The 27,489-nt window shown below is 39.2% G+C and overlaps 1 protein-coding gene across 2 annotated transcripts in view; it reads right to left on the bottom strand.

Moving 5' to 3' along the window:
- Window positions 1–27,489, bottom strand: part of CPNE4 (copine 4) — a 511,336-nt gene that overhangs the window by 362,757 nt on the left and 121,090 nt on the right. For both annotated transcript variants that reach the window (XM_047737056.1, XM_047737060.1), the window contains exon 2: window positions 636–816. In XM_047737056.1, coding sequence (XP_047593012.1) covers window positions 636–816 — 181 coding nt within the window. The remainder of the gene's footprint in view (window positions 1–635; window positions 817–27,489) is intronic.

Raw genomic sequence — 27,489 nt, 5'->3', positions numbered from 1 at the left:
GATCCGTTTTGAATTTTAAATCAATGTGCAAAAGCCAAGGGCAGAATTCAACCTGCAATATCTCCACACAAACCACCAAGAGCGCACACACTGGCACTCACGATAAGGATAAAATAGCAATTCAGAGCCCAAGCTCTGGAGCCCAGCAGCCTGTGTGTAAATGTTAGGTTTTCCGTTCACAAGCTGAATGATCTTGGGCAAATCCTTCACCTTTCAGTGTTTCCTCATCTGTCTCTGTTCCTCAGAGGATTATCGTGAGGACCAACTTAGTTATTTTATATACAGTACTTAAAACGGTGCCAGACCCTTGGTGAGCCCCCAGGAGAATGTAATTAATATTAAGTTTTCATTCCCAAAAATAAATGTTGTAAGATGTGGCCTCTACAAGGCAATCCTCTCCACCCTTCCCAGGGTTACTACGCCCACAGTGAGCACACAGAGTAAGGGTAAATGTCAAAATACCCAAGGCATTAAAATCACCGCATCCAAACATCACGATACAAGCAGAAATGTGATCATGTTCATTTCAAGAATGTTCTGTCTCATCAAAACCATCTGAAGATAGGAAATGCAAAAAACATTTCTGAATCGATCCCCCCAGCCATGCTTCTGTCCATTTCCTTGGACATGCCTACCTCAAACCACTGTCCGTGGGACTGCATCTTGAGGATGACACAGGGGTCTGGTTTGGAAAGAGCATCTCTGTCAGAAATGCCTTTGCAGGCAACACGCAGCTCAACTTTGGTCAGGCAGGGGCTGTTAAAGATTCCCAGCGTATTGGCAGCAGACTCATAAATGTTGCTCATCTTCTTCATTCTGTGTCAGGCAAGAAAAAGGAAAAAAGACACACCAGTCACCATGGTATTTGTCAAAGGAGAAAGCCTTCTGATCACCTTTCAGGATATTGTTCAGCAAACAACTTCAAATCCTGAATTACTTATTATTTCACTTTCTACCCCAGTGGCACAGTTCCAGTGAAACAAACAAATAAAACCAAAGAAACAACGAGAAACCCCAACAGGTGCTGGTGCACTTGGCTAGGAAGGCAATTTTTCTATACGATTTCCATACATTTGTATAGTAAAATTTTTAGTTTGTGAAATAAAATTAATCAATTAGTGCAAACTGTAATCCAGCTCTATATTAAGTGCATGACTTGTGTGAAATCTTACAGATTTGTTGGCTAGTCAATATAATCACATCCCAAGTTTCTAAGACTCCCTAAAAATCCAGTTCTCCTCTTCCTTTTATGTGATGGCACAGAGAAGAATGTTGTCCTACCTGAAGACATCATCTCAGCTTCCCTTTATTTTTTATTTTTAACATTTTATTTATTTATTTGACAGGCAGAGATCACAAGTAGGCAGGGAGGCAGGCAGAGAGAGAGAGGAGAAAGCAGGCTCCCTGCGAAGCAGAGAGCCCGATGTGGGGCTCCATCCCAGCACCCTGGGATCATGACCTGAGCCGAAGGCAGAGGCTTTAAGCCACTGAGCCACCCAGGTGCCCCCCAGCTTCCCTTTCTTAACCCTGGCCCACCATCTCAAGATGCCAACAGCAAGCAAGCTCCAGGAAAGAGGCCCAGAATCAGATTTTCTGCCCCAAGTGTGGAAGTCCATCCTCAGCTTTCCTCCCTCTTACCTGCCACATCAGAATTCAGAATCAAAAAGGGGAAAGAATGGGGGAGACTCTGTAAGAGGAAAGACACAGCCTCTGATTCTGAACTCTCGGAACCAGCAGTCACAATAAGCATTGCAGTCCCCCTTCCCGTCTCCACGTGATAACACTTTGCATCATGCAGGCCTGGGCTATGGGCATCCCCCCCAAGGCCACCAACACTCTTCTCCTTCTCTTAGGAGGACTGGACCTGTGAGGATACTGGAAGATTCTCCCAGGCGTGAAATTCAATATCCTCCTCATGGAATTCTGTTTCCTTGTAGATTTCTTAGAAAAATGGCAATGGCTTCCTCAACCTCACACAGCGTCAGGGCTGTGGAATTTCTTCATCTATAAAGTGGAGGTAATCCCTCTCTTCCTCCCCTTCTCCACAAATATTCAGTAGGTTTCCCCTTGGTACTCAGCACCATACTAGGTTCAAGTACACTTCTTTCACAAGGTGACGGATGTTCCTCAGCATTACACACCCACTCCCCAACTGGTCTCTCCAAACTTAGCTGCCAGCTCCATGCCAAAGCCAAGCCTTTTCCAATCTGACAATGCCCCTCACTCATGGCAGATGGCACCCAATCTTCTCTCCCAATGGTCTTTCACAAAGCTCTCCACTCTTGCTCTGCATTTTTCTTCCACTTTCCTTCCTTCCTTCTCTTATTTTCTCTCTCTTCTCCTCCCTTCCTCCTACTACTTTCTTTCCTTCCTCCCTCTCTCCTTCTTTCCCATCCCAACTCTCCAACATCCTATTTAATTATTGTGAACATAAGTTTTTCCCTATATATACTGAAGGGAAATTGCACTGACTGCCACAAAGTTATGTCCTTGAAGAGGACGGATAAGCTATGTCCTCTGTGCCATATCTGGCTCACCACCTATTTGGGTAAATAAAGTTTTATTGGAACACAGGCAAATTCATTCATTTATGCATTGTGTATGGTTGCTCTCACTGCAACTGTAGAATTGAATAGTTGCAACAGAGATTGCATGGCCTGTAAAGTCTAAAATATTTACCATCTGTCCCTCTTTAGAAAATGTTTTCCAAGCTCTTCTCTTAAATATCAGGTAATGGGGATTTGCAGTCAGGGAAGAGTTGCGATTCTATTTTAGTATCTGTTATGGAGTCAGTTTGAAGATGAGCTTGTTCTATGTTCAACCGTACAGAACATTAACAGGGATTCGAGGACATTCTTTTCAACATATGGGAAAATTCAAGCTCAGAAAGAACAGATAACTTACCCAAACTACATAATTATTCTCATTGCAGAGCTGGGGCCAGAATGACAGTTTTCAAGCCCCTAGCCCAAAGCTATTCTTATCATATGTAATACCCTTAGCCACAGAAGTGTTTGACTCTACCAAGGAACAAGAGATACAATATCCCTGATTTATTTCAACCTCCATACAGAATCATATTTTCCTTATATTTTAGAGTAAATTTTATTCACATATAGAAAATATGCAAATTGTGAATGCGCAGCTTAACAAATGACTGTCCCTCTATTTTTACAGGTTGTGAGCAGACCAATTATTAGAGCAACACAGAAGGCAGAGCATGTATGAAATGCAATTTATAAGAACAGTGAACAGAGAGAAGGAATAGACTAGTGGAACAAAGCTTTCTGTTCAGGTAATGTTGGAAATGTTGTGAGCACTTCATCAACTTTTTGATAAAGATAGCTTATTCTTCAATCAATGTCTTCCTGAATTCTGCTTTTCCTAACACATTAACTGGCTCATTGGAATCCACATTTCTCTTGTGCAGTTCTGAGTGGTCTCTCCTATCTCTAGAGGCATTATCTTTTCTAACTGCCCCATCCTTATAGACTCATGCCTGAATTCATTTCCTTTCTTTTTCCTTTTTGTCTTAAATAATCTATTTTTAGAACAATTTTGTATTCACAGAAAATTGAGAGGAAGATACAGAGATTTCCCACATGCCCCCTTTCCCCACACCTGCATATCCTCTCCATCATCAAAGTACCCCACCAGAGTACCTCTGTTATAACTGATGAACCTACACTGTTCATCCAAATTCCAGAGTTTACATTGGGGTTCACTCTTGGTATACATTCTGTGGGTTTAGACAAATATATAATGGCAAGTATCTACCATTACAGTATCATACAGAGTAGTTTCATTGCCCTAAAAATCCTCTTTGCTCTACCTACTCATCCCTCCTTCCCCATACCCTCTGGCAACCAGTGATTTTTTGCTATCTCCATAGTTTTGGCTTTTCCCAGAATGTCATATAGGAATCATGCAGTATATAGCCTTTTCAGATTCGCTCCTTTCACCTATCCACTTTCTTGACCCACTGACTCTTTCTATAGAACACAAGGTTTTCTACAGAATGATACATTTCTCTAATGTCTAGTCTTAATTATGAGGCATAATGGGAGAAAGATTTCATTAAGGAGAACCTTCCAGGTTTAAATTCTGGCTTCTCCATTCACTAAGCATGTGAGCATGAGCAGGGTACTTCACTTCTCTCATAGTTATACCTATTCCGAAGAGTTGCTATGATAAGTAGATGAAATAATATATGTAAAGTGATTAGCACAATGCCAGGTATATAGCAGGAGCTCCAAAAGTGGAGCTATTATTATTGTAATCTGATGGCTCTCAATATTAAAAAATTCATTTTTCCCACTGCCTACTGGAACTCTTTTAAAATTCCCACTATTACTTTAAGATCAAAGTTCTACTAGACCCTTAAATGCATTCCGTCTTTGTAGCCCATACCTGCAATAAACAAATGAACTGGGACACATGTTCAGAGCTTTTTTTAACCAATGGGACAGATGGCCAGGAATTGTATGGATTATTCCTTTAGGCAATGGGAAGCCCTTGGAGGATTTAAATTGGGAAGATGGATATGGTGAAATACACACTTGATAAAGATCAATCTGGTATCAATATGATGGTTGGACTGAAGGAGAGAAAAAAGTCTGTGATTGTCTAAATGATGCTATGCTGGTCATTATCCCTTCCCCATCGATTCTTCTCTATTCTTCTCCTGTTTAGGGAGCTAAGAGGCTGACCTCTACTGACTGCCAGCTCATTGTTGGCTTCTTTCCTGTTGTTTTGGTCTGAACATTTGTGTCCCGCCCCAAATTCATTCATTGAAATCCTAACCCCCAAAGGTGACAGTGTTAGTCATGAGGGTGGAACCCTTATGAATGAGATTAGTTCTCTTATAAAAAAGATTCCATAGAGCTTCCTAGGTGTTTCCATCATGTGAGGATACAATGAGAAGTCTGTGACCCAGATGCGGGCCCTCATCTGACAATGCTGATCTTGAAGGCCATCCTGGTATTGAACTTCCAGATTCCAGAACTGTGAAAAATAAAGTTCTGTTGTTTTTCAGCCACTAAGTCTATGGTGCTTTGTTATAGCAGCTCAGACAGACTAAGACACCTGTTGTGTTGAAGTGATGCAGACCCAGGGAAGGGCGGAGAGAGAAAAGAGTATATTTCTTCCTAACTCCTACCCTGCTCCTTAGCAGTGGCAAGTGCCTACATGACCCTGGTCCTGTTAGACAACTCTGTCTCCAAGGTTCTAACTATCACTGTGCTTTGATGATACTGTTTCCTCCTGCAGGGCTCTCCAGCATGTATTTTACCATGGGTTTGTCCACCTTAAGGAATGAGTTCGGGCCTCTTACAAACCCATGTCAGTCAGTCATGCTAGGGTAGAGAAAGCATAAGGTCTTAGTTTTGTTCCCTACCCCCCACTGGCTGAGGGCAGTCAATTCTCCAGAAATGGGATAGCTACGAGCCATTAAAAACCAACACTCAACACCAGTGGGGGATGGATCCACTAAGTCGATAGAGGGATCTAGGGCAGGGTGTCAACAGGGTCTATTTCACTGCAGTAGTTAATCGCTGGTTATTTGTATATTAACTCCTCTAGGTCAGAGCCTACCCTTATATTTTGTTGCATCCACAATAGTGTTCATCTTGGTAGTATTTGTAGACTGGTGATGAAACCAACATAAACCTTCAGTTTGGATGGGGGTGGGGGATAGAGTATAGGAAAGAAATGTGGAAATAGTAAAGATAAATCTCCTAACTTTTCACAATTATTCCTAGGTCCTGGCTTACCTTCATGTGCATGCACAAATGAAAGCCCTGACCAGATATACTGGAGTTCATGAGTTCTTCTGGCTGCCCACAAAGAACAGTAGTCCTGACCTTGACTTTGGAGGTAGTACATAGGCCAGTGAAGTCAAATTGTTTGGCTTTGGCCCAGCTGAAGCTCACCACTAAAAGGTGATCACAAAATATGGCTCTGTCAGTGAGTGATCAGCTACCTCCAGCCGCAGATAAGTGAAGTAAACAACTAATTTCACACTCTGTTAGAGAACAGGATTAATATGAACAGATTATCAATACATTTTCCGAGGCCTATTTAAATCCTCTTTGTTGCCTTTCATACAATACCTGTTTTTACAGAGACTAATGTCTGCTGAGAATTATTTTGATGAAAGCTGACTTTTGGCCAATTTTAGAAGCAAATTATAATTGTCCATTCACTCAGGTAATTTAAGTTACATATTTAAAAAAAAAAAAAAAACACTTCAACATATCCACACTCTCTAACAGGACAAACTGATCCTGAAACTTAATTATGTTCTGAATGAGCTGCAAACAACGCCAAGACAATAGAGAGCTCAAGAGAGAAGAGAATCAGCTTGAGTTCACAGGGGAACCAATTGAGCAGAGCTTGTCTTAAAACTGTGTTAAGAATAAGTGCATAATCACTGTTCTGCTTGCTTTGGCATTATTTGGCCTTTTTAAATGTCACAGCACATCCAGGGAAGGCTGGTGTGCTAGAGGTCTCTATCACACTATCACACAACATTTCCATCTCAATTCTAGAACTACGTATGGAGTATCTGCCATGTGCCTTGCACTGTGCTGGAAGCTGGAGGTACCGAGCATTCATTCACTCCACTGAAGATAAACCAGTTATTCCATGAGGACTCATCAATTTATTTCCTATTCAACATTCTGATTTACTGGATTTAGTGGAGAATAATACTCAGGGAGCTTGGCTGGCTCAGCCAGTAGAGTGTGAGACTCTTGATCTCAGGGTTTTAAGTTCAAGGTCCACTTTGGGTGTAGAGATTACTTAAAAATAAAATCTTAAAAAAAAAAGAAGTCTACTCTTGAGTGGTAAGCATTGTACTGAACACTGTAAAGGATGGAGACATAAATAAGACAGTCCATCTTCTGAAAGGTTCATATTCTAGAGCAGTGCTTTTCACTGTAGCTTCTATTTCAAGGGTCTGGGGTGGGGCCTCAGATGCTGTTCCTTGGGTGGCCTTTGACCACACTTTGGGTGGGTAGGTTGTTGCATATAAACTAAGCATTTATAAAATAAGAAAAACTGTTCCACAGGTTAACTTAAGATCAGGTACTCATGTAAGAGATGCAGAAAGGCAAGAGTGTGGATGAAGCATTAGAGTATTTGAGACTAACCCAAGTACTACCCACTTGCGGGACTATGGGCAAGTTACTTGAATCCTCTATGCCTCAGTGTCCTCATGTCTAAAATGGGATAATAAAAGTCCCTATCCTGTAGAGTTGTCTTCAGAATTAAATGAACTAATCCACATAAACTCCTCAGAAGAATCCTGATCTACAGTGAGCATTCAACAAATGCAAAATGTTATTGTTCTTTTTAGAAATCATACCAGTAAGCTCAGGTAACATTTATCTAGCTCTTCTGTATCTGCCAAGCACTCAACAGTTTATCATCCAATCTTTAGAAGAATCCTTCACCTGATCCCCCAGGAGAATCCCACGGTAGGTGCTGTCAGGATGCCCTGTTCCCCGGAGAGGGACTACAGGCCTTGAGACATGAAACAGTTGCACATGGCTATCCAGGCACAGAGTGGGGAGGACAAGGATTTGAAGCCAGAGCCCCAGCTCCAGAATTTGGACCCTTACCCACTCTGCTACACTTCCCTCCCTGTGGGACAGCTACTTAAGACTCTCAAGAAAGCATAGGGCACTTCCCCAAATTTCTTGACCCCCCTGGTTCCCCTGAATATCAGACAGCAGCTGCCCCCTCTCCTATTTGTCTATCCCACAAAGCCCACAGCACCCTTCTCTCTGTCTCCAAGGCTTTTAGATCCTTTATTATTTTTTTTCTTTTACAGCTAGTCTTTTATTTTGTAAATTAATCTGCCCTCTAGGTTTCTCTCCTCTCACAACTTTAATCATTACTTACCCTGTCAGCTCCTCCTTTGGCAGTACACACACTGAATCTTCCCCAGAGGGTGGGAAAGGGAGAAAAGCTGTGGATATTTATACTTTGTACCCTCATCAAGCATATCATGTATAAATCTCTTTTAAAATAACTTGCTTTCCTAGCCACTAATGCTAACTACGCTAATAACCAACTACACATATAATATTTCATTTCATCCTTGAAACAATCTCTTGAGATAGGAATTATCAGCCTCATGCCATAGACATAAAAAAAATGAGGTTTATCGTGGGTAAGTAACCTGCCCCAAAGTCATAGCTGGTAAGTGACAGAGCCAGGGATTAAGCCTGGGTCTAATGGACTCCCAAACCTGCATATTTGAACATTTCTTATAAAACGATTTACATTCTTAATTTGCTTAACAATTACTTTCTTCTAGATGATGCAAAGGCAAACTTCAACCCTGTTCCAATCTTAACAAATCTCTAAGGTGCAGCGCGTGCATTAATGAGCTTGCGCTTTAGCAGTCTTTAAAAAATCACTTTTCCTCTTATCTTACTCTCAGGAGGTCCAAGTCATTTTTGCAATTCTGTGACAGTAGCCTAATCCTGCAAGCCGAGGAACTGTGTCTGGGAACCCAGTGTCTGTTCTCTGACATTTTCAGACACGGAGCACTTGCTGGTTACAGATGTACCCAGCAAACCCAGAACTAAAACCATGAGAACCACAAAGGGACATGGTTCTAATGAATAAGATTCAAAATTGATAGTATGTGTACATGAATGTTTTTCTAGAATATACTATGCCAAATCACTAAAGTGCAGTAAATTATTACCAGTCATTTCCTGAGCTTTCTAATTTGAGATAACAGACTAAAAGAAAAAATCAGCAGAGATGCTATTTCCTGAAAAACAGCTTTCCTGGGAAAATGTGCATAAGGAATCAGATATATTGATGCTCTAGGAACTTACAGGCTCACATTTTTTTCTCTAACAGTGAATCATAAAGATGAGATTTTTTCTAGAAAGCAATTATGTCCATTGCATCACATTTGTATTAATTTTATAGCAGTCAAATGTCACCCACTTTTAGGAGAAGAACTGGATGTATAAAATTTACCTGGATAATTATAAAGGCTGATAGAAATTTTTAGACATAAAACTTGAACAAAATATCAAAAGAAATCGTATAAATGACTATCTCTTCCATGTTACAGGCCTCCTTTTCCTATCATACCAACTCTAGCTCCTAAAGGAGAGAGAAAGAACAAATTCAGTGATGTTCTTTATATTTTGGCACTGAAATAATTTCCTCCTGTTTCTCAGGCAACTAAATTTACCCAGTAGAAACATCAAATCCCAGTCTTATTTTGTTTGGTTATTTTCACTTTCTAATATAATCATAGGTTTGAGTCTTCCATTAATGTTATGTTAACAGGAAGTTGGGGACTCACAAAATGGATTTTGGGCTTCTGGTCTCATACACGGAGCTAAATTTAAAAGGAAGAAGAGGCAAGATCATTTTTATATTCAAGAGGAAAAACTAAGACAGCATATGAAGCCAGAAGCCAATTTCCTCGAGAAAGCATGTTAACTGGTCACTTATGATCCCTTATCTGCTCCTACACATCTTCTCGTTTAAGACTTGCTTCTGCTTTCAATAATATCCTAGCATTTACCTGTTTTTCTTGGTTGGTAAAGGACGACATGATGTGTTTTGGGAAAGAAGGGGTTGAGTAGATGACCAAGTGTAATAAGAAATACCTGTTAGGATACAGAATACAACCTGTAGTTCAGCCGTGCTCAACAGAAATATATGTGATTATAGAAATGTTATATATCTATGCTGTCCAATATGACATACCTACTGAGCACTTCAACTGTGGTTAGTGCAACTGAGGAAGTGAGTTTTTAATTTTATTTCATCTTAATTTAAATTTTAAAAGCCTCCTGTGGCTAGTGGCTATCATAATTGACATGAACTGGACACACGGTTTTAGATTACGGTTCATAGCTCTCTTTTCTTTTTGTTTGTTTGTTTCTCCTAAAGACTAAAACTAAATGGGGTTGCTCAAAAACACTTCCCAGTATAAATGCAGTGTCTGGGACCTCACCTCAAAGTGATTCATTAAAACAGGACTCTTTTACAAGAGAAATCTAGCTGCCCACTATTTGGTGGAGACTGGATGCAGAAGTGTTGAGAGGACTTAACAGGTCGAGCTTAGCTCAAAGGCTTTCTCCACTGTGCCAGCCGAGCTGACTGGCAGGGACTGCCTGTGATACTACATGGAAAGAGTGCATGATTAATGATGGCTGTCGCCCACATGCATGGCAGGGGAAAGTGGCAGCCTGGTGGCTGTTCTGCTGGTACTAGGACAGACCTTAAGGAAAATACTAGGGGTGAGAATCTCTTTAGAACTTTTTGCTATCTTTTGTGTCTTCATCAATTTCTTTCATGAGTGTTCTGTAGTTTCTAGAGTATAGATCCTTTACCTCTTTGCTTAAATTTACTCCTAGGTATCTTATGGTTTTTGTTACTATTGTAAATGGAATCAATTCCCTAATTTCTCTTTCCACAGTTACATTGTTAATGTATAGAAAAGCACCTGATTCCTGTGCATTGATTTTGTATCTTGCCACGTTGCTGAATTGCTCTATGAGTTCTGGTAATTTGGGGTAGAGTCTTTCGGCTTTTCCATGTAAAGTATCATGTCATCTGCAAAGACAGAGAGTTTGACTTCTTTGCCAATTTGAATGCCTTTTATTTCTTTTTGTTGTCTGACTGCTGATGCTAGGACTTCTAGTCCTATGTTGAACAATAGTGGTGAGAGTGGGCATCCCTGTCATGTTCCTCACTTTAATAGAAAAGCTCTCAGCTTTTCCCCATTGATAATGATATTCACTGTGGGCTTTTCACAGATGGTCCCTTATGAAAGAAATTGAGGAAGACACAAAAAGATGGAAAAACATCCCATGCTCATAAATTAGGAGAATAAACATTGTTGAAATATCTACACTGCCCAGAGCAATCTACATTTTCAATGCCATCCTTATTAAAATACCATTGGCATTTTTTAAGGAGTTGGAAGAAACAATCCTAAAATTTGTATGGAACCAGTAAAGACCCCGAATCACCAAGGGAATATTGAAAAAGAAAAACAAAGCTGGGGGCATCATGTTGCCTGATTTCAAGGTATACTACAAAGCTGTAATTACCAGGACAGCATGGTACTGGCACAAAAACAGACATATAGATCAATGAAACAGAATAGAGACTCCGGAAATGGTCTCTCAATTTTATGGCCAACTAATCTTTGACAAATCAGTAAAAAATATCCAAAGGAAAAAAGTCTCTTCAATAAGTCTCTTCAATGGATGAAAGACCTCAATGTGAGACAGGAATCCATCAAAATCCTAGAGAAGAACATAGGCAGTAACCTCTTTGACATCAGCCACAACAACTTCTTTCAAGACATGTCTCCAAAGGCAAGGAAACAAAAGCAAAAATGAACTTTTGGGACTTCATCAAGATAAAAAGCTTCTGCACAGCAAAGGAAACAGTCAACAAAACTAAGAGACAACCCACAGAATGAGAGAAGATATTTGCAAATAACATTACAGATAAAGGGCTGGTACCCACAATCTATAAAGAACTTATCAAACTCAACACTCAAGAAACAAATAATCCAGTCAAAAAATGGGCAGAAGACATGAACAGACACTTCTCCAAAAAAGAAATACAAATGTCTAACAGACACATGAAAAAATGCTCAACATCACTAGCCATCAGGGAAATACAAATCAAAACCACAATGAAATACCAACTTATACCACTGAGAATGGCAAAAATTAACAAAACAGGAAGCAATAAATGTTGGCTAGGATGTGGAAAAAGGGAAACCCTCTTACACTGTTGGTGGGAATGCAAGCTAGTACAGCCACTCTGGAAAACAGTATGGAGTTTCCTCAAGATGTTAAAAATAGAGCTATCTTACAACCCAGCAATTGCACTACTAAGTATTTTCCCCATGATACAGATGTAGTGAAAAGAAGGGGAACATACACCCCAATGTTCATAGCAGCAATGTCCATAAGAGCCAAGCTGTGGAAGGAGCTGAGATGCCTTTTAACAGACAAATGGATAAAGAAGATGTAGTACATATATGAAATGGAATATTACTCAGCCATCAGAAATTATGAATACCTACCATTTGCAATGACATGGATAGAACTGGAGGAGATTATGCTAAGTGAAATAAGTCAAGTAGAGAAAGATAATTATCATATGGTTTCATTCATAGGTGGAACATAAGGAATAGCACAGAGGACCATATTGGAAGGGAGGGAAAACTGAAGGGGGAAAAATCAGAGAGGGAGATGAACTATGAGAGACTATGGACTCTAAGAAACAAACTGAGGGTTTCAAAGGGGAGCAGGGTGGGGGAATAGGGTAGCTGGGTGATGGGTATTAAGGAGGTCACATGTTGTGATAAGCACTAATGAGTGTTATATGCAACTAATGAATCACTGAACACTGTATCAGAAACCAATGATGGCTAACGATCATTAATCGTGTTAACTGAACAATATAATAAAAAAAAAGAAATTCCTTCTAATGTGGCATTACCTTTAAGTCTGATGTGTAATAATGTTCCTAGTAAACATTTCAAAATGTCAGAACATAAGCTTTGTGGCAAATGACCTTGCTAGAATAGCTATGGATAAAAAAGGAGAGACAAGAGTTCAGATAGAAGTAGCATGTAAACTGGGTATGTTTTTTGGGAATGGAGAAGAGCTGCTTGAAAGGGAGGATATTTTGAAAAATAGTATCATGTCTGTCTCAGAGATAGGTCATATGACCAGCCCTCAAGGACACATGGGTGTTACTTAGGGGAAGAGGAAAACCACAGCACATATGGAAGGAGTTGTATCTGCATGTCAACATTCACACATGGAAACACACACACATATTCTCTCTTTCTCTCTGTTTCTCAAACTTCTAGAGGACCAGATGGCAAGGTGGGATAGCTTTTGTATAACAATGTGAAAAATGTATATTCGTTGGAATTATTTGAGAAGGAGAAAAAGCTCCCTGCTAGCAGAGAAATTTTAGGGGACCTCTGGCAGCAGGAGGGGACAGTCAAATTGATCAAGTCTATGTACCTGGGCAAGGCTTTTGGGAGACATTATTAGATGAGGAAGAAACTTGACAGATGCCATGTGTGTGGCAGCTGAGAGTTCTGTGGATTTCCAATTCTCACCAAATGTGAGAAGAATTTAGCACAGGAAAATCTGCAGGCTCCAGTGTGGGCAGAGACAGACCAGAGAAACAAGTGCCACACATAAAATAATAACAGCCACAGTGATACCAATTATAGCAACTGCTCTTGAATACTTATGTGTCCAGCACTGTGCTCAATGCTTCTAATTACACTATCACATTTCAGGTTATTCAATTATGGTTTCAATGGTTATAAAAGGGAACTTGATATTATTTTTACAGTTGAAAAAACCAAGATTCAGAAAATCTAAGTAAATTGCCAGATCACATTACCAAAAAATGGAATCAGGATTCAATCAGGTTTTTCAAATCCCAACTCCAAAGTTCAACATTTTTCTTCTGTAATTGTTGTTCTGCCCCCCGTACACCTTAAGATCTTGGTTTAGATTCTAGTTCTACTTGTGTGCCTCAATGCTGGCAGTCCCAGAGTGTTATATCTCATTCATTCATTCATAAAATATTTATTGAACACTTCGAGTATGTGCTGGAAACTGTGCTGGGTACTGGGAGATACAAAGATGAAAAGACGGGCTCACTACATTCAAGAATCTCACAGGTAAATGGGGAAATAGATAAGCAGAGATTTATAATGGATTATTTTGCCTGTTATGCCTTCTGCCACATTTCCATTGAGATAGCCATGGAGAAACTCAGAAGGTCACAATAGTGCTAGAAAGGAAAAAACATCCAGGTGAAATTTCCTCTGGTTCTTTTCTACAGAGCACTATGTTATGGAATTATTGTTCTAACTTTATGAGGTAGTAAAAAAAAATATTCACAAAAGAAGCACATGGAAGATTTTATAACATAAAGCAAGTTTCATTACAGCAGGAAGTTTCAGTCATTAGTATGTGAATGTGCCCTGTGAATCTCCAAAAAGGATGCAGGTATGGTGTATAATATTCTAAACTTATTGAGTCCCAGAAAATTTTTCATGAAATACATTCAAAGATAAATGATTAGCAAAAAAGAAAAACAAAAACAAACTTTGGAAAAATGAGGTTAAAGGGCAATAAATAGAGGCATATTGCATTTAGTGATATTTTGTTTCCTATAGAAAGTACTATAATTGGGGGCTGAGAAAAGAAAGGAACCAGTGCAGTGTGGGAGGCACTGTCTTTCATGTACCTCACTACACAGGAAAATGGCCACAGTCTGGCCAACCTATTCCAGATAAATACCAACTGAATTCACCAACTTAGGCCAGTACTAGATATCAAGGTGACCTTCAAATGACAGGTAGAAGTTGGCACTGAATGGATAGTAAGGAGGATTAACGACACTCCACTTAGCCTGCCTACTAATAAGTGCCAGGATGGGAAGATTTTTTTTTTTCCCCAACCAACCCTGAATGAGTAAATAGAAAATAAAATGTGACCTAAGAAAAGGGTGGGAATAACTAAACTGTGGTCCATTCATATGACAGAATGTCACTGTAGGGGCCAAGGGCCGAATGCCCCAAAAGGGCAAAAGAGGCTGTCCTGTTCTGAGTTGAAGGCAACTGACACTCTGCAGATGCAAGAGAAACTTTTGCTCCTTAACCACATGGAAGAATCTAAATTAGGGGTCTCTTCCAGAACAAAGGTTGTTAGCAGAGACAACTTTAATCTGAATGACCCATCTGTATGGCAAGGCAAACATATGCTCCTCTTAGTGCCCCGAGAATTGCTTTCTATCCCTCTGAAGTCCCACACCCCTAACCCTTCCCTCCTTAGTTCAGGATGACATATATACCTCATTTGCCTGTCTTTGGAATTTCCCTGTCTGTATGGATTCCCTCTATGTACAAAGTTATTTTTTACTTTCTCCTGTTAATCTGTCTCATGTCAATTTGATTCTCAATCCAGCTAGAAGGACCCTTGACGGGGACAGGAAATTCTTGCTCCCCAACACCACATAGTAGCAAAAATAAAGGACCACTTTTGATACATACCAGCATGGATGAATCTCCTAGAAACAATGTTGAAAAAATGTGCCAGATACAAAAGAGTACATGCTGTCTGGTCCCAATTATATCAAGTTCAAAAACAGGCCCAAATTCATTGTAATGATTGAAATCAGAACAATGGTTACCTTTTGTGGGAGTGAATGATGAGAGGGATACAAAAGAAGCTTTTAGGGTGCAGAAATATTCTATATCTTGACTTGGGAGGGTATGCTTTGTAGAAATTCATGGAGCTGTATACTTAAGATGTGAACTCTCTCTATGCTTATTGCACTTGGATAAAATTTTACTTAAAAGATAATAGATGGGGGGCGCCTGGGTGGCTCAGTGGGTTAAAGCCTCTGCCTTCGGCTCAGGTCATGATCTCAGGGTCCTGGGATCGAGCCCCACGTCGGGCTCTCTGCTCTGCGGGGAGCCTGCTTCTTCCTCTCTCTCTGCCTGCTTCTCTGCCTACTTGTGATCTCTGTCTGTCAAATAAATAAATAAATTCTTTAAAAAAAAAAGATAATAGATGGTATACATAAGATTAACATATTTAATATGTTAGTAGTCATAAAGAAGTTAAATGTCCCTTACTAAAGACTGAGAGTCTTAGATTATCTCTAAAATTTAACTTACAAAGCAAACTATACCAAGTAAATGTATAGATAAATAAGGGAATGAGTGAATGTATAGATAATGAAGAAAAATAGATAAACTCCAATTTTTAAAAAGTGGGGATATAACATGAGACAAAATAGGATCTCATGAGTATTATGAAATAAAATAGAATCTAAGGAAACAAACCTTAAGTGAGACAAAAAGAATCATTTCTCTCCTCTCTCCTAATCTAGATTCATTATAATTTATTCCTCATTGCAATCAACAACTACTAGGTTTTCAGGGGTGTTTGCCAAATTGTTCAACCCAAATTTGGTCACTCCCCTGCCCAACATCCTTCTGTGGTATATAAATTCTGTAGGCCAAAGTCCACATTTCTCATCTTAGAATTACTGACTGACTTTTCCTACCTTTGCCAGTCAGGCATACTATTTACTCTCCAGGCACTTTATTTTTTTTTTTTTAATTTAAATTCAATTAGACAACATATAATGCATCATTAGTTTTCGATGTAATGTTCAGTGATTCGTTAATTGCAAATAACACCGACTGTTCATCACATCACATGCCCTCTTTAATGCCCATCACCCAGTTACCCCCATCCCCCCACCCACCTCCCTTTCCACAACCCTCAGTTTGTTTCCAGGAATTGAGAGTCTGTCATGGTTTGTTTCCCTCTCTGATTTCTTCCCATTCAGTTTTCCCTCCCTTCCCCTATTGTCCTCTGCAGTATTCCTTATATTCCAGACACTTCTCCAAAGAAGACATACAAATGGCTAACAGACACATGAAAAAATGTTCCACATCACTTACCATTGGGGAAATACAAATCAAAACCACAATGAGATATCACCTCACACCAGTTAGAAAGGCTAAAATTAACAAGACAGGGAACAATAAATGTTGGCAAGGATGTGGAGAAAGGGGAACCTTCTTACACTGTTGGTGGGAATGCAAGCTAGTACAGCCACTCTGGGAAACAGTATGGAGGTTTCTACAGTCGCTTTAAACTACTCTAGTCTCACTACTCTTTATCACTCATTCAAATATTTTTGTCCCTTTACTGAAATGCCCATGGAATTATATTATTTTTATCACACCAAAAAGTCCTGCTCACTTAGGCCTCCTTCTTGGCCCCATTTTAATCCCCTGATAAAGTTTTCATGACTACCAGCATACCCATTAGTCACTTCTTAATTTGTGTTCCTATGGTCCCCTCACATCAATTATCACACACACATTACAACTCTAAGCTGTCGTGGTCCTGGTGGGTAGGGACCAAGGACTATTCAACAAAAGTTGAAAGCAGGATCAACTGGGAGTGAAGTCTCCTATCCTGGCTGAAGACAGGCCGAAGCTCTTGGATATTTAAAATGTGTGGCTCCACCAGCTGATAAAGAGATCACTAGAATCAGAAATAGAGATTAAGGTAGCCAGTCAGACCCTCAAAATGCCAGGTGACTTAGAAGTGTAACAAGTACGATCTATTCTGTCATCTTAGAACCAAATATTACATCAACATCAGACTCCAAAGCATCCTATCCAAGAGGACACTTCACTTCCATTCTCCTTCTCTCTTTCTCTCTGCATTAAGCTTCTCACTAACCCTGCCTGAAACACAAATTTACACAGTACAGGGCTAAAACAAAAGAAGAGCATGGAGGGTCTGAAATGCATAGGTTCAGTCAGATTGGATAACTGTGAGTAACCCAACAGTCACAACAAAGGTTTCTTGCTCATGCCTGAGGTAGTGACATCACTGTGCCCACACAGTTGACACTCACAGGGCAGCACCAAAGGGCAATAATTTCAATACTGACACTTTTGTTCTGCATCTCAGAAATCCAATTCTCTGAGAAGAAATGACGTTACTTCTGGGTAGAATTCAATTTATTCCTACCCAATTCATTTCTACTTCCATGACCAACTGGACTAGAACAATTGAACACATCCCCTAACCTTCAGATCTCTCAGGCTCTAGTCTTTGTGTCAGTCTTATTTCACTGGAGCAAAAAGCCTAGGAAGCAAGCAAGGCAAATTCTTATGATCTTAGACCACTGGGAAGAGATGCTCATAATCAAAGGTACTCTCCTCTCACCCCCCAAATCCCTAAAATTCAATCTGACAAATAATTATTGTGCTTAATACTCTATTACATTCTATGAGGGGCACTGAAATACTAAGATGTGGTCACTGCGTTTGAAGAACTGCCAGTGTGACTAAGTAGATGAAATATTTTCTCATGGAAGGCACTATAGCATATTTAAATACGTACACTTTTTAGTCAGACAGCCTGGCTTGAATCCTGGATCTACAATTTACTAACTCTATAACTGTAGACAAGATGTATTTGGTTTCCTCATCTGCAAAATGGAACTAATAGGAGAATCTACCTTAGCATTGTCGTGAGGATTCAGGGAGTAATGATGTAGATATGGAGCACAGATTAATGATTGTTATGGTACCAATGTTAATGTGAAAAATATTTCTGCAAGTACCATATGATGAATTGCTAAAATAATTAGCAAGGACAAAGACGAGTGATGATAAAACCCAGAAAAGATAGAGAGACATTTTGTTCCAAAGTGCAGCAAAGAAAGATGAAAAGCAATATTTATCAAATAACTTTATGCCAAGGTGTACTGAACCATCAATACCTCACCTATAAAATGGAAGAGACGAGTCTAAAGCCAAACCAAAAGCCTGGTCTGAATTCAGAGAGGCTTAGAAAAGAAGAAGGGAAATGCCAATTTATATGTCCAGTCATCAAAAAATGGCAAAAACACAAAAGTAGCATGCTGTGTCTGGAGGTCATGAGATGCTCAAATAGATCAGAATATCACCTGTGTGGTGCATGACAGAAGGGGAAGTGTTAGGAACCCAAGGACTTGAATCTGTGTCTTGGCTCTGACATTTCCTAGTTGTGACAAAACTTTTCTGACCCTAGCATTCTTGTTCTAAAAAAGAAGATAAATATAGCTACCTCTCAGGGCTATCATGAAGATTAGAGCAGATCATAGACATAAAAGAACCAAACATAATAATCAACACAGTAAACTCCATAAAAGTGTTGTTTCCGGTTCCATTTCTCTTGTCCTATGGTTCAGAATATAGCAAATACCCAAATGCTCTCCAAACTCAGTGTCAGATCTTTGGAGAGAGCTATGATTTGAAAACCAATCATTATTATAAATCAAGACTCCAAACTAAAAGCTTCATGTTAGGTCATTCATACATTTTGGTTTGGGTCAAAAACTTGGAACAAACCGGTTCAAATGTAATTTACACTTGTTCATCAGACATGTGAAATTTTTTGGCAAGTTCTGTAAAATAATTAGCTTTAGGGGAGGGTTAAAATTAGCTAACTTCATTATTTGAAAGTCTAAGTTTAGTTTAATTAAAAGCTTGCGGAAGTAACCTTGCTATTTCTTAGCCCTCTTTCATGCTAAGAGTAGGACTAAAAAAAAAAAAAGGTAAAAATGGTGTGTGTGTGTGTGTGTGTGTGTGTGTGTGTGTGTGTGTGTGTTGGGAGGGTGGTATAAAAATCTTCTCATCGAACATTCCATGTGTTCCTTTAGAACTCTGGCAATTAGGCAGAACCATGTGACTAGTTTTGAGTAGTACTGTGCTTTAGGAAGAAGTGTAGAAGAGTCAGTGCATGTTCTTTAGCTGTCCTCCCTGCCATATTGATCACAAAGCCTTTTAGCGAGATACTAGTGTGACAATATCAAAACATCTGGAGTCACTGAGTCAACACTGTAAGACAGTAGCCATAGAGAAGTACCTGGACCTAAAAAGGATTTTATGTAAGTAAAAAATAAACCTTTGGTGTGTTAGGCATTGACATTTGGGCTTCTTACTGTAACATAAACCTAACCTATCCTCATCAATGAAATACCCACATCAATTTCTTTTCTTGACTCAAACAAAATTTATGTGTATAGTGGGGTAGAAATAAAAGAGACTGAAAGAAAAAGAATATGAGAATGCATGCACTATCAGAGAAAAGCGTCACTCTGTAAGAATGTAGACATGATTTACTGACTCTGATTGCCAGACCCATCTCCTAAACTCAGTTAAGGGTCTTCTGGAGTAAGTCATCTATGATGACAATCTATAATGACAACCGAACATTCTACCAGTGGCTATTCCTAGAATGGCTTTAAGGTAGAAGAGTCTCTTGAAAATCAATTCTTACTTTTCATTAATCCATCCCTCAAATTCCTCTTTCATCACTCGTGATTTTCTTTATAACTAGCCACTAAGTACCTGCCATTCTAGCATTTCAGGGACAATGTCCATTATTTATGACTTCTCCAGGAAGAATTAATTTTTTGTTCATGGGTTTTATCTCATGTGTCTTACATAAATTGTCAAACATTTCTTAAAATACAATTTATAGTTTTCTTTTATAAAACATTTTTCAGTAAGTAAAGAAATACAAGTTCATGGTTTAAAAATGGGAACTATTAAGAAAGCATAAGGAAACAAAAAACATTTGTAATTTCACCACCCAGACTTTAAAAACTACTATTATTTTGGCATATTTTATTACTGCCTTTTTATGTTTATAAATTTTAAACAGAATCAGAATCTGTACTAGTTTTTGTACTGCTTTTTTAAAAATATAGTGATTCAGGGGCGCCTGGGTGGCTCAGTGGGTTAAGCCGCTTCCTTCAGCTCAGGTCATGATCTCAGGGTCGTGGGATCGAGCCCCGCATCAGGCTCTCTGCTCAGCAGGGAGCCTGCTTCCTCCTCTCTCTCTGCCTGCCTCTCTGCCTGCTTGTGATCTCTCTCTGTCAAATAAATGAATAAAATAAAAAAAAAAATAGTGATTCAGTAATTCCGTATATCACCCTGTGCTCATCACAAGAAGGGACCTCTTTAATCCCCATCATCTATTTAGCCTATCCCCACTATGCCCTCCCTTCTGGTACATTTTTATACTGCTTTTTAACCTAAAGATATATTAAAGAATATATCCCGCTGTCATAAGTTTTTATAAACTTCAGTTTTAATAACTAATATTCCATTATATTGACATGTTAAATTTATTTAAAAACTTCAGAACAAATAGGTTCAATTATAATTTAGACTGGTTCATTGGACATGTGGGATTTTGCTCCCAAAGTTAAAGATACTCTAATAGACTTACACACACACACACACACACACACATATATATATATATATATTTATATATATATATATATATCTGTGTCCCAAAGCCCAGGTTTACTCCAGACATTAGCTTCATAAAATTATACAGTACCATTCCTTAAAGCAATCTGATACTTTTGCTTTTTGATCACCAAAGTGAAATCAGGGTCATCTGGCTTGTGAGAAACTGAGGGAAATGCAGACAGCCTAATAAGACCAGAGAGGGGTCTACTAAACAGATGTCTTAAGTAGATAAGTGGCTTGTGCCAGCTAAGCCTCAGGCCCTAAGGAAAATGACTCTCATTTTTCTCCAATATTTTCTTTCTAATTCTGTACACCAAGAGTAAGACCCAGAGGCAGAAGACAAAAGCACCAAGGGGCCAGATGGCTGCTTCTATTCTTCTCTCAATCTAAATAATAACCAAAAGGACCCTCCTGACTCTCACATGATCCAGCTCAATTCGACAGAGTAGGAGACTAGATAGGGATTTGGGTCAATGGTCCACCTGGTGATAGGATTGATTTGTAATGTCCTCCCCATATTACATGTTCCCTGGGGACTGGCCAAGGACACTGAAAAAACAAAGGTCCTGAACCCATCTCATCAGAGCACAATTAATAAAAATAGCCACATGACATGTCCTATTTCCCTTTCATCTGTTAAATCCTCATTTGTACTCCCCCTTGAATAGCCACTCATCTCCACCTTCCACCCCAACTTCCAATCCCCCCCCCATAACTTGGCAAATTCCTTTTTCTTGGAATGTCCTCCCACTCTCCCAACACACACATCACAATTTCAGCTGAAAAATCACCAACTCCAGGAAGTCAACCAGAGAGAGCACTAGGCTAAGTTGGTTGCCCCTCCTCACCACTCCCATAATACCTTGGGTTCATCACTGCACTGGCTTGTTTGATCAAAGTCAGTGATTAATTTGCCTGCTTTCTGCACAAAACTATAAACTCCATGAGGACATAGACCTTCCATCTTTCCATCTGTAAATCCCCATCAATTGGCACATGACATTAAAAAAAAAATTACTATTATACACAAAGAAGGTTCTGCTTGAGAATAAAAAAAAAGTTTTTTTTTACCCTTCTACTTGAATGGGAAAATACATCTTTAGGAATTGGGGATGGGGGAGAAAAAAAAATAGGAAGAGAAAGAAAAGAAAATACATTCTTATAATGTGCCCAATGCTATTCTAAAGTACATATAAATGTAAGCAGGGCTCTTATATCAACCATCCAAAAGATGTACCAAGACATTCTTAATGTATAGAATGTAAAGTGTTGGACTAGTTGGGCAATTTCCCCAGGGTCATACAACTAACGAGCACTTGAGCGAAAAGACAAGCTTAGGTATTCTGACTCTGGGTGATTAATCACACCATGTTATACTGCATTTTATTCATAATTTCAGGGAATCTAGGGACTTTTGACATGTTTTTTACCTGCCTGCTCAGGAAAGTAAGGAAGTCAGAAATAGGATTGATCCTTTTATATCTGCAGATGGAATAAAGATGGGACTAGTAGAAGTAATAGTCTTCAGATTGTGAGAAATTTTATCTCTAAGTGGCATCCCAGTGCTAAGGAGATTTGCTCAGTTCTGATGGGTTTCAACAGCAAGTAAGCTACTTAATGAAAGAGAGAAAATAATTAGATATCATAGCAGTTAATGATTAGTAGAAAAAATTCTATGATCTATCTAATTGAATTTTTAAAAATACACACACACACACATTTACAACTTACTGTATTTAAATTAAATTTTTTATATGCAATTTTTTAAAAAGGAAATAAGAAGATGGCTAACTAGCCTGAACTGTAGGTTGTCTCCACTAGAATCTAGAATCAGCCATGGAGAATCTATAGAAATAAGAGGCAGGTATGGATTAGAGGCATTAATTTTAAAAACTGCGAGAAACCCCAAGAAAAAGGGCAGGATGGAGAAAAACTACTAAGTGTTTTGTCTGCTTCTCCCCCAAGTTAGCATGTGACAAGCACTGCAAAGAAAATTAGCTAATAAACATTTGTTGATTTGAAGCAGAACTACTAGAATAGGTGTACCAAGATTTTAAATGAGCAATAATGGTACTTATAACAAACATATTTTAAAAGATATGAAAAATTCTTTTAAAAAAGAATTATGAGAAGAAACAAGTGTGGTTTGTTGGAAGATAATAGAAAACAAAACCATGAATAAAACAGGAGAGGGTTTTTGAGGAGGGGTCTGAAGAGGAGAAACCAGAGAAGGAAGCTGTTATTGCTGGGTCACGTACCCAGGGACCTTCCCTTGGAAAAGCACACTCTGACTGTAGGTGTAACTATTTTAAGCAAGAAAAACCTATTTTAAAGTTTGTATCTATAAATCTCACTAGACAAAATACCAGAGACTGTTAATCCCATTCCTTTAAACTCAGCCTCCCTATTTTCAATGAGAAATTGTCTATTTCTTTCCTGTTGTCTAAAATTCCTTTACTACTCTAGAGAAGGATGATTACTTAAGTTAGGACTTGAAGGCTGAGTCTGAAATCACATGAGAAAGAAGAAAAGCACACCAGGAAAACGGAGCAGGTTGGGCAAAGGAGTGGAGGTCTGAGGTTGAGATGGTGGGAAGCAAGGGTACAGCATTGAGTGGTCCATGTGATTAGACTGGTGGAAAGGAGAGCACAGCATCGAGAGGAGGCTGAACTGTAGGACAGGGCGAGCCTTGCAACTAACAAGAGATAGGGTTATTTACTGAACATTTATTAGGTTTCAGTGATTTTGTCTTGCAATTTACTTTCTGCCTCATTTAAACCTTTTTTTTTTCCTAATTTAAACCTCACAACAACCTTACAGGCAGTTATTATTATTATTTTAGAGATGGGGAAACCAAAGCTCAGAGAATCTTGTTTATTTGCTTGTTTGTTTTTAGTTGTTTTATTTGCTTTGCTTCCAATTGTGTTGGAATACAAAATACAAAAGCAATCATTTAACTTCCCTTTCTATATTCCTTTAGTGGACTCCAGCACTTTCAGGATTAAGAGTAAGCTCCACAGAGCCCTTCTCCCACCATATCACCACACGTGCCTTTCCCTCCAACCACAGCAAATGAGTTGTTATTTACAATGCATTCATGGGGCTCAGTTAGAACTCAAGACATCTCATTGTCATTGTGAATTATTCATCTCATTCCCACCCCAGACTGGGTGCACTCTGAGGTCAAGGGTGTGTTGTATTTGTATTTTTATCCCATTGTCAAGTACAATGCCTAATTCAAAATGAGGGCTCAATCAATGTTTGTTGAATGGATGAATGAATCAATGAATCAATCAATCAATCAATCAAATCATCTTTGTGTTCCTCTATGCAAAGCAATCCTCCAAAAATATTCAGCAGGACAGTTTACCCTCTGATCTGGACATAAACCAGAGTTTCATTTTTTTCTACCTGTCCTCACTCCCTACCCCCCAACATGTTTTCCTGACTTTGTCTTTGTAGCAGGAGGTAGAGGGAGGTAGGTAGGTTATATCTGAGAGAACACTAATTCAAGAACAACCTTGCAAACAGGCAAGAAAAGTAATTTCCTTTTCTTTTCTATTTACATTCTTGACACCATTTAGCTTTATGTAAAAATATGTAACAACCACTCAAAAACATATTAGACATATGCATAGGATAAAAGCCTGGAAGAAAATACACCACTATGTTAATATTAATTTCTTTCAGAGTCATGGGATTACAGGTAATCTACGGTGTTGTGCATTTTGGAATTTTCTAAATTGTATATAACAAACATGCACATATTACTTTTGTAACAAAAGCACAATAAGGTTTATGTTTCAAAGCATTAAGCAAACTCTGTAGACATGAGTTCCCATGGTATAATACTGATGTTCAAAAATCTACAATAAGCATGTATTAATTATACATACCATATGAATGATTTAAAATATAGATAATTTAAAACCTACTCTGCTTTTGTAAAAAGGAAAAAAATTGCTTGCAGATAAAATATGGATTGTATTTAACACAAAAGTTCAGTGATTCATACTTTAAATATGAAACCTAAGGGCATTTCATCATGAAAGCAGTCCAAACCTATTCAAAGGAACAAGCCTTTCAAGCCAGTGACCTCCACAGCCCTGTTTCCTTTGCCATTCAACAATCCAAGTTGCCCATCTGTTACAGACAGGGTCTTAAAGGGCAATGGCATCTTAGCTGTGACTGTCCACAGCAAGCATTCCAAAGCCTACCTCAAGACCTGAAGCTGTGTCCGAGCAGGTGTGCCTGAGGCATGATCACCATAAGGATGCAAAAGCTGTGTCCTGTCCATGCCTGCATTTGGCCATGCTTGTTAAGGCAAACATCCTGGAGTGATTACTTGGCTGTCCACACTCACTCCAGGCCAGACTGAAACAGATGGAAGAGCCAGAGGAAGCTGTCATTTGAGAAGCTTTTGTTTCCCTGACACCCATGTCAGGATGTGGAAAATGAAGAGAATGAGCAGCAGCTGGCTGCTCCAGCATCGAAGCCTGGCTTCGGGTATTGACAGTGAGTAATGAGGCTCTGGATGCAGTCCAGTGGAGACAGCCAATCCTAACATTAGCTGAGGGAAAGCAGAGCTAGAGAGCCTTCCGAGTGATGGCTGCAAAGAAAGTCATTCTGATTTCTAGTGTCCATTAAACAAGCCTTGAGGAGACAGAAGACTTCCCCTGCCTCCGGGACGGTTAAAATTTTTAAGTTCAGCCAGACTTATATGTCATACATCTTGCCACCCTCTCATTTCTTTACCAATCACCAAAACCCAACTTGTCCTCACACACTATAAAAAGATTTGCTATGTTCTGGAAGACACCAATGAGTTGATGGGTGCATTTATTCATTCTTCATTCATTTGTGCCTGATAAGAAACATAGATATCACCTTAGTACAAGCACCAGGGACCGGCAATCCTAGTACAGACTAAGATTTGAAGGACTTGAACAGACACTTCTCCAATGAAGACATACAAATGGCTATCAGACACATGAAAAAATGTTCATCATCACTAGCCATCAGGGAGATTCAAATTAAAACCACATTGAGATACCACCTTACACCACTTAGAATGGCCAAAATTAGCAAGACAGGAAACAACATGTGTTGGAGGGGATGAGGAGAAAGGGGAACCCTCTTACACTGTTGGGGGGAATGCAAGTTGGTGCAGCCACATTGGAGAACAGTGTGGAGATTCCTCAAGAAATTAAAAATAGAGCTTCCCTATGACCCTGCCATTGCACTACTGGGTATTTACCCCAAAGATACAGATGTAGTGAAAAGAAGGGCCATCTGTACCCCAATGTTTATAGCAGCAATGGCCACGGTCACCAAACTGTGGAAAGAACCAAGATGCCCTTCAACGGACGAACGGATAAGGAAGATGTGGTCCATATACACTATGGAGTATTATGCCTCCATCAGAAAGGATGAATACCCAACTTTCGTAGCAACATGGACAGGACTGGAAGAGATTATGCTGAGTGAAATAAGTCAAGCAGAAAGAGTCAATTATCATATGGTTTCACTTATTTGTGGAGCATAACAAATAGCATGGAGGACAAGGGGAGTTAGAGAGGAGAAGGGAGTTGAGGGAAATTGGAAGGGGAGGTGAACCATGAGAGACTATGGACTCTGAAAAACAATCTGAGGGTTTTGAAGGGGCGGGGGGTGGGAGGTTGGGGGAACCAGGTGGTGGGTATTGGAGAGGGCACGGATTGCATGGAGCACTGGGTGTGGTGCAAAAATAATGAATACTGTTACGCTGAAAATAAAGTAAAAAAATTTTTAAAAAAAAGAAAGAAATGACAAACTTAAAAAAAAAAAAGATTTGAAGGACTTTTCGTACCATCTAGATCTCTGTGTTCATTTACATCATCGTTGCATCAGTCCACAGTTGTTGACTGAGAATTAAGTAAAAGAGATAAAGTCTCTGACCTCATGAAGTCTTAGAGCACCGACCTCAATTAGTAAAATAACTGATCTTGAGTCTGTTGTTCAATGCATTATCATTGGTCATCACCTGCAGGAAGCCAACCCTGACAGAATTCCAAACCAACTTAAATTTCCCATCTCCCTTCTCCTCTCTTCCTTATCCATAGACAAAGAACATGTTGGCTCTGTCCTTGATATAGCACATGCCCTCTTGTACTGTAACTATCTGTTCACCAACCTGTCTCCTCCACTCTTAGGTAAACTCAGCCAGAGATTATGACTGTGCTCTATCAAAGATCTAACACCTCTTTCAGCAGTTTGCATGTTGTAGATACTCAAAATATACTTGTTGCATGGGTGAATGAATGACAAAGGGGACCCAAAAATATGTTTCTGAGTTACACAATCTGGAACAGTTCCAGCGAAACTTGCGTGGGTAAGGTTTTTCTGGTAACCTCTCACCAACTGTTAATAATCTTCTTCTTTCTCTTTCTGCATACTAGCAACAATAACCATGAAGACTAACAAAGAGTGAGTCCTTAATGTGTGCCCAGACTTTACTTGAATTAATTTAATTCTCACAGCACACCTTGAGGAATGTGTCATCACCATCATCATCATTTTAATTATAGATGAAGCAAATGAAGCTCAATCAGATAATG

This window comes from Lutra lutra, chromosome 1, assembly GCF_902655055.1.
Source record: "Lutra lutra chromosome 1, mLutLut1.2, whole genome shotgun sequence".
Lineage (NCBI taxonomy): Eukaryota > Metazoa > Chordata > Mammalia > Carnivora > Mustelidae > Lutra > Lutra lutra.
This window is presented reverse-complemented; position numbering and strand designations above follow the sequence as displayed.